The 7,912-nt window shown below is 41.6% G+C and overlaps 1 protein-coding gene across 1 annotated transcript in view; it reads left to right on the forward strand.

Annotated features, from left to right (window-relative positions):
• The first annotated feature begins 1,062 nt into the window (after window positions 1-1,062).
• Window positions 1,063-7,912, forward strand: part of yjefn3 (YjeF N-terminal domain containing 3) — a 37,746-nt gene continuing 30,896 nt past the window's right edge. The window contains exon 1 of the mRNA XM_029428915.1: window positions 1,063-1,396. Within this exon, the coding sequence (XP_029284775.1) occupies window positions 1,329-1,396 (68 nt within the window). The 5' untranslated portion in view covers window positions 1,063-1,328. The remainder of the gene's footprint in view (window positions 1,397-7,912) is intronic.

Raw genomic sequence — 7,912 nt, forward strand, 5'->3', positions numbered from 1 at the left:
AGAACTTTAGAATACTTTCAACGTACACATGGGAATGTTGAGTATTTATTTAGCATAGACTTGCTGTAAATGGCAAGGCAACATGTTGTAGATGTAGTGGATGCGACATGTTTGTCAATCCTGGATTTTATTTCAAAGTTTCCCCATAACACAGTTCTGTATTTTGCCTTTCTCTTTCATAAAGATTAGTTTTCAGCCCCTAGTTAGTCTACAATGAATCTCTTGCTTTAAACTGCAATAACAATTTAAAACCCCTAGGTGGCCAAGTACACCAACTTTTCATTGAACCTGTGCTCGTCTTCAATAGTCCTTACCTGAATGTAATCTTCCAAACGGATACGTTTGTGTAATTTGGTAGAAAAACAACCCTAATCTATAATATATAACCACAGACTCGACTCTGTTAGTTGAGCTGTAAGGAGAGGCTATAACGAGCAGGGAGGGAGAGAACAAGAGAAGAAAGTGAGCTATTGTTCGTCTGAACGACCCACTTCTGAGCTTCATTCCTTGGCAGCCGCAGGTTCTCCCCGTGATACTACTGTACATATCCTTCCTGTGTGTGTGTGTGTGTGTGTGTGTGTGTGTGAGAGAGAGAGAGACTGCATTTACATTTGAATCATAGTGTTTTTCTCTTCATGTTTTCCTCAGCTGCCATACATTAATTTGCATGCATCAAAGTCCTTTAGAGTTCATTGTGATTCTGTGCATATCACCCATCATATGTGCTGGAGCTTCAATGTGCTGCTGTGTACCCACTCAGGTCTTATCTCCCTTTTACTATTAGACTTCATTTACCTCCCACCACCATATGAAAAGTGTCTCCTCACTCTAATACGTGGTCTACATTGTACAACAAGGGATCATTTTGACACCAAGCAGTGTGTTTGTGTGAATTTGAGGGATGGGAGAGGGACGGTGGGTTGCACCCTGGATGACTTAACAGCTATGATCGAGGCAGCCTGAGCCAATCAGCCGGCGAGCACCATGCCTCCTGATTCTTAATTGGCTCCCGGTGAGCCAGCTGGGTTTATTAGAGAATGAGCGGGGGCCAGAGTGGGGAAAAGCAAGAGAGGAGAGGCAGATATATAGAGGCAATATTGAGAGTGTGTGTAGCAGCCAGTAATTACCTTCCAGCGTCTGAACCAATCAAGAGCCACACAGAGATAAAGAGGGAGGAAGCCCATTTACATTCTCAGTCTATTCCCAGGCAAAGAGGTAGACAGTGTGCTTATTGAATCAGAGTCAGAGAGAAGGAACGGAAGTGTTTTCTGTGGAGCGGCACAGCTCATCCTTTCTCACATACACCGAGTCGTTCTGGGTGAAAACAGATGGAGAAGATGAACCAAAGCTCAGCTGAGGCGGAGGCTGAAACCATAGAACCGCTGCGTTACCTCAGGTAGGCACCTGCTCATCACCTTCTCTGTTGTTTTAGTATCTGTTCTGCTCTTCCATTCTGTTCATTTTGTCATACCAATTCACCCGGCGGCTCTCAAAGTGTGAGAAATGTCTAGATGGATGGCAGCGGGTACAATTAGAGAGGAGTGAGAAACATTCAGATCTTATTGTAAGACCCTAGAGAGAAGTCTTCACATGAGACTTACAGTGTACATTCATCTATTAGTCTGTTTGAATCAGAGCAAGCTTTTAGAAAGAAAAAAGACTAAAGGGAAGTAATACGAGATATCAATTATGTATGTTGACCTGCTTGCCAAATGCCACACTGAATACCATTACTGATGATAGTGATGATGATGATGATGATGATGATGATGGGGATAGCAGAAATACCTTGGTACGCCCTGAGAAACTCCCACTCTGCTTTGCCAGTCTTGAATTTCCTTCGTTGCTCTTTTCCACTCCACTGAAGCCTCGGATTAGATTACAAATCTGAGCTGTTATTGAATTAGGTTGGTTCATGTTTAATGTGGCATCATCAGGCCACATATTACCGACCAAGCAAATCATTTTATGATTCAGTATCTTTGTGGATGAGACTTTTAATCCGTTTGTTATGCAATGCGAGGTTAGTGTGGAGTGCACCTGACTTTTACTCTCAGAGTGACAGGAAGAAGGAGCGTTTGAGAAACAAAGAGGTACTTATGATGTGCTCGGCATCTACGTGCTGGTATTTCCTGACATTTGTCTAGTAAAATACAGGTATGTTTTCCCAACACACACACGCACACACACACACACACACACACACTCTTACTCTGTTTGGATCCACTTAAGATTCCAAATAACAGTATGTGGCCGTTCTGTGATGCACGCTAAGTGCATAGCCATCATCAGCTAGTCAACACGATCAATCTTGTGACACAAAGACATTCAGCTCATATAAGAACATGGTGACATCCCCTCCAAGCAAAAAATCTAATCAAAATATTCACCAGAAAAGACAAACAACAAACAAAAGAAATCCAAAGCCTTTTTATTCTTTTGTTTCAGCCATTGAGAACGAGGTTTGCGTGGCTATGTTGAAAAAGAAACCACTTGTCTTGGTTCATTACAGAAACAATTCATATTTCATAGTTCAATGTTCATTTTGCTAAGGGGAGCTTCACCGATTGAACACATTAATGTCTGTTAAAAGCTCTTGGGGAGTACTACAGTACTATAATTTAAGTTGTATACATTTCCAGAGGGAGCTGTGCACAATCTGATTAATGTCCTCAAGTGAGGATTGAGTTGGTGTTGAAGACTACAGGTTTGAAAATGAAAGAAATCGGGGGGGCTGTGGGGTTGTAAAGAAGTGCGTTTACCAAACCTTTGTAGCCCGTTCCTCATCTCTGATTGAGGTTGCATAAAATATCCAAATCTCTGACCTCCTGTCAGTGGTTGCATTAAGGGTAATGTAAGGAATAGATCTTTAGTTCTGCAGCACTGATTGTGCTCCTTTTTATTTACTGTCCATCCATAACTACGATTGCATCAATGAATTACTCTTTTATGCACTGCAACATGTTTTCTATCTCCAATAAGCTTTCATTTCTGTGCAGCACTAATGGTTTAAAGCCATGCAAAGACACGCCAAAAACACACACACACACGTATGCACACACACACACACACACACACACACACACAGGCAGCGGTAGGTATTGTAACAAACCAAGAAGGAAGAATTGGTGTTGAATTCTTTTGTTATGACAAGATTAGAGTGTGAACATCTGAAGGATTTGTGGCCTTGCTGATTTGTCTCCGCTTTATCTGCTATAAATACGGTGTTTTGTCACTCATGAGCCGTTTTTCCTTCATTGCACTTGCAGTAGGATGTTGCACTTAATATAGCCACGTCAATCAGTGCATGCACCTACATATTAAATCTATTCTGGGAACTTTTACTCTTCTCGATAACGCAATTACACTCTTTGCGGTAGCTGCATTTACACTCTCCTGTGTGTGTGTGTGTGTGTGTGTGTGTGTGTGTGTGTGTGTGTGTGTGTGTGTGTGTGTGTGTGTGTGTGTGTGTGTGTGTGTGTGTGTGTGTGTGTGTGTGTGTGGGCGTCTGAGGAGCTGAGGTTGATTAACTATCACCCGAGAGACTTGGTCCCAGTTCTCAGATCTCTGCAGCTCGTGTGCTGGCAGTTAAAGCCCCCGTATAGTACCTCGGTGGATCATACAGGGTCTACTCGTCTTCGTGTGTGGAGGCGTGTAAACATGTGCGAACTTTAATGTCCCCCGTGCTTTTAATTGATTCACTTTTTAAATGAACCTGTAGTTCATAATTAATTCTAAAATGATACGTCGATATTTATCCATGGTTGTTACCAATCAATTGCTGGCACCCAGTTGTTATAGCAACCTGTTTTAAGCAAAAGCCTGGTGTGGATTTTGAAAACAAACTAAAATTAGATGAAGATAATTACTTCTTCTCGAACTGTAAGCTATATGATTTATGTAAAAAGCATGCATCCACAGGAGATAATATTAGCCCGGAGGCACCCTTGTGATAAAGCTGCTCAATGAGCTGATATAATTATATCCAAATTGTAACGTATTTGCCAGTGGCAAGCAGAAACCTATTAGGTTAATGAATGAATTCCCAATACGTGACAATCCTGCTGTTTTAGTGAGATAATGGAAGTGACTGCAGAGTAACAGATTTAAAAAAGCTGATAACGCTTCGGCAGCGAGTTGAAGTAGTCCCACTCTAAAGCCCAGGTGTTTGTGGAGCTTTGCAGTCGATAAAAGGCCCGAGGCAGAGGAGGTTCTGGAGATGACTTGGCCTTGGATTTCTGCCTGATAGCTTCTGAAAGTTTATGCGGGTAAAATGTAGAGGGCAAATATCGGGCTTGTGTGTATGATTTCTTTGGGCAAACATAATGGTTCTGCCTCGATTTCTAAAAGGTCAGTGTCCCTTCTCGTCCAGCCAGCAGGAGAGAACTTAAATACTTTTAGTACAAAAGACTTGTTGTGTTTTTGTAGTGACTGTGAGTTTAGAAACTGTCCTCAATTTTCTTTTTGGAGTAACTCAACAAATATCTGTCAAAGCAAAACAACTTGATTCTGTCGATGATTCTCCGTTGAGGGTAATACGACACTTTTCTCCTTCTGGGTCTTTCTGATTTTGTTCCCCCCTCCTCCTCTCAGTAACGAATGTTCTGACTCTTTGGACCTCATTTCCCTTTCTGCCCACTACACCTGAGGCCGGGGGCCAGTCGCTCGCACAGAGAAATGTTGATCTGAGATATTTTTGTCTGTATTTCCATTTGCTGGTCTGCCTTCCTGTCTGAGCTGCTGTGTGTCAAGCTGTCTGACTTCACCTGCTCTGCGTTTGTTTCTACCTGGGCAATGATGCATTTTGGGCTTATTGTTATTCTTTTGGCTTGCCTCCTTCATTTCAGCTTCCTGCCACTAATTCCCTTGGTAGTTCCATTTGCCTGTGCGACAGCTCTGGGCCAAATGTAATGATTGAAGCCGAGAGATGGAGAGGAGGGAGGAGGGAGAGATGATATCATGTACACAATGTACATCTTCCGTTTATGTCAGATTAGTTATAAGATCATTTATTTTTATGGCTACCATTTTTTAAAGAGGAGCTTGTGGACAAAAGGGGAGGCGAAGCAAGACGAGGACTGATGGTTTCAAATGAGTTATTAGATCTACAGTAAGTCTGATATTTCTGATCTTGTGAAGCTGTAACGTGTGAGAAACAGCTCTACGTCGATTCATACAAAGTGATTCAGTTACTGTGAGTACCTAGCTTGAGCTAAGAATATGGCATTTTTATGGTTTACAGCAACCACAATTATTCGGTCATAGCAAGAGGCTAATCCATATTAGCAGCACTGTGACGCTAAATGCTAACGTTAGCCATGCTCACATGTTCCAAACGACAACTAACGTTTACCATTTCCCCCCTCTCTGTCTCAGACGTGTTCGCCAAACATTTGCTAAATAGCACTAAACAAAAAGAACGCTACAGTTGAGGCTGAATGGGAATTGAATTAGTTTTGAAGGTATTTAATCACAAACCAAAGTTCAAATTCAAATATTGACCTGATGATGGAGCTCGACTAAGAGCTAAAGGAACACCACAATTATAGCAATTCATCCTGAGAAGTCTGGACCACTTAATATCCATCTAGTGTGTGTGTGTGTGTGTGTGTGTGTGTGTGTGTGTGTGTGTGTGTGTGTGTGTGTGTGTGTGTGTGTGTGTGTGTGTGTGTGTGTGTGTGTGTGTGTGTGTGTGTGTGTGTGTGTCTGTGTACACACATTCATCTTTGGATACGTAGTTGCAAATCCTTTGTGCTTGAAATTGGCAAAATGCAATAGGGTCAGATTATGTGAATTATTCAACTGCCTTTATGTCACCTGTACCCGACCTTCACACTGTGCGGATTTGATGCGTTTCTGGAGGTGCGAGCTGGACTCTAATCAGTTTCTCACCTCCTTCACGGCTCTTACAAGTTCTCACCTCACATTGGCCCAGATAAAGATGACAGAACTAGATAAAGTGACTGTGTGTGAGTGTCTGCACTTCAACTCCCTTTACTAAATACGAGGCAGCTCAATACGTCTTGACCCTGAAAAACTGACCTTATAAAAAATCTCTCATCCTCATGTTCTCCCCCCCCCCCCACACTGTTGGTGCCTCTCCCTCTGAAACACTGGACTCTTACCTGTTACTACCTTTTTATGCACACACACACACACACACACATACCAACAGCACTCATGTAGTATTCCACCTTTTACTGCATGTGTGTGTGTTTATGCATTAATGTGTGTAGGATTGATTTGACAGGACTGAAGTGAGCAGTGTTGTCTCTTTGATGATAGCTGAATGTAGCATCTGTTAAGACGCTTTCATTTAAATGCCTCCAGGTCCCCTCACTGCTACATTTTGTTTTTATCAATACACGCACGTACATAAAAAGTGTTGAGAGAAAAGGTAACCAATGGCCGGAAGGCAGGGAAACACATTTTTCAATCTGAAAGTCTAAGCAGTGGTTTTGGGATACAATACGAACAAACTGCTCTCAGTCTTCAGTGATGTGTGTGTGTGTGTGTGTGTGTGTGTGTGTTTCACCCTGAGTGGAACAAGAAGCAAATCCACAACAACAAATACAAAGAGACATAATGACACAGTGTTAACGCTGCCACAAGCACATCCCTCACTCTGCAGTCGAGGAATTGTTTGTTGACAATCTTGTAGAAATGTGACTAGTCCATTGTACGTATATGTGGAAGGGGACTTTTTAAAATCCAGATCACTTTGCCTTTTTTAAAGTATAAAAGTAATAAGAGGGGCTTTTATTTGACTCAGTGAAACAGAGCACCAGGCTATTATTAGAGACAGATTATTAATTCCTTTGACACGTCCACAGTGTGCCTGAATTAACTAGAGTTAATTAAACTATTGTGTCGCTTGGATGGGATCTTTTTACATGATATTTCTTTTATATTGCAGGTGATGCATATGTTTTTTTCTGCTTATTCTACTGTCTGACCTTTATTTCAAACTTCTTATTTTCTGTAGTTCATTCACGACGTCAGCTACATCCCCTGTCAACATTAAACGATAAGCATTAAGATGAACATTAAAGGTTTCATCCATAGTTTTGGTTTGTGCATTCATTTGATTGTGTTTCTGGTGCCTTTAATCTGCTTTTTGCTTTGGTTTTGTTGGTATGACTGCACTATTGTCAACCTACTTGATCATAGCTGCTTGTGTTTCCTGCCATTGATGTTGTTTGCTCACAAGAGAACAGCAATGAAACTAGAGGAGGAAAGGTTATGAGCACAACTAGGGATGTACCTTAATCCTAATACGTTCTTCAGGAAAGCACAACAATGTGATGGAAACAGATCATTCTTCTACCCGACGTTACTAAAAAAAAAGCCATGATTGACATATCTGTGCATCAGTTATTGCTTCACATCGATAAATATCTTTGTGGATGACCACAAGATGAAGAAGGGGCTTCTGTTTGCAACACAGGACTTTGGCTCTGGTCTGAGTATGAAGTGAGAGCCATGATAAGAGCAGTTCGACTTCTCTAAATGTTAAGGAAAGGTGCTTCAATTCGATGCTTCCTTTCTTTTTTTGGACTATTCAACTGAAGCCTTTGATTTCCCTAAGTAGAAGTTTAATTTACTACACATTAATGAAAAGTGATAGTGATCTCCATATCCTGTAGTCACCACCCGCCCCCCACAGTCAGCAGGCTGACAGCTCTCCGTTTCAAACCACCACAAACTATACTTCAAAATAAAGCTTAGAACCAGGGATATGTGTTAATGTGCTAATGTGTAAAAAGTAGAATCCTCTTTTAATGGTCACACAAACGTAGACCCTGCCTTCAACCCATCTTAGTATTAGGAGCAGAGGTTTATTATAGTGGGTAGCTATTATATTATTAGCATCCGTCAACAGGAGACCTTCTGGTTCCCAAGCCAAATCCCC

Source organism: Cottoperca gobio, chromosome 4, assembly GCF_900634415.1.
Source record: "Cottoperca gobio chromosome 4, fCotGob3.1, whole genome shotgun sequence".
Taxonomy (NCBI): Eukaryota; Metazoa; Chordata; class Actinopteri; order Perciformes; family Bovichtidae; genus Cottoperca; species Cottoperca gobio.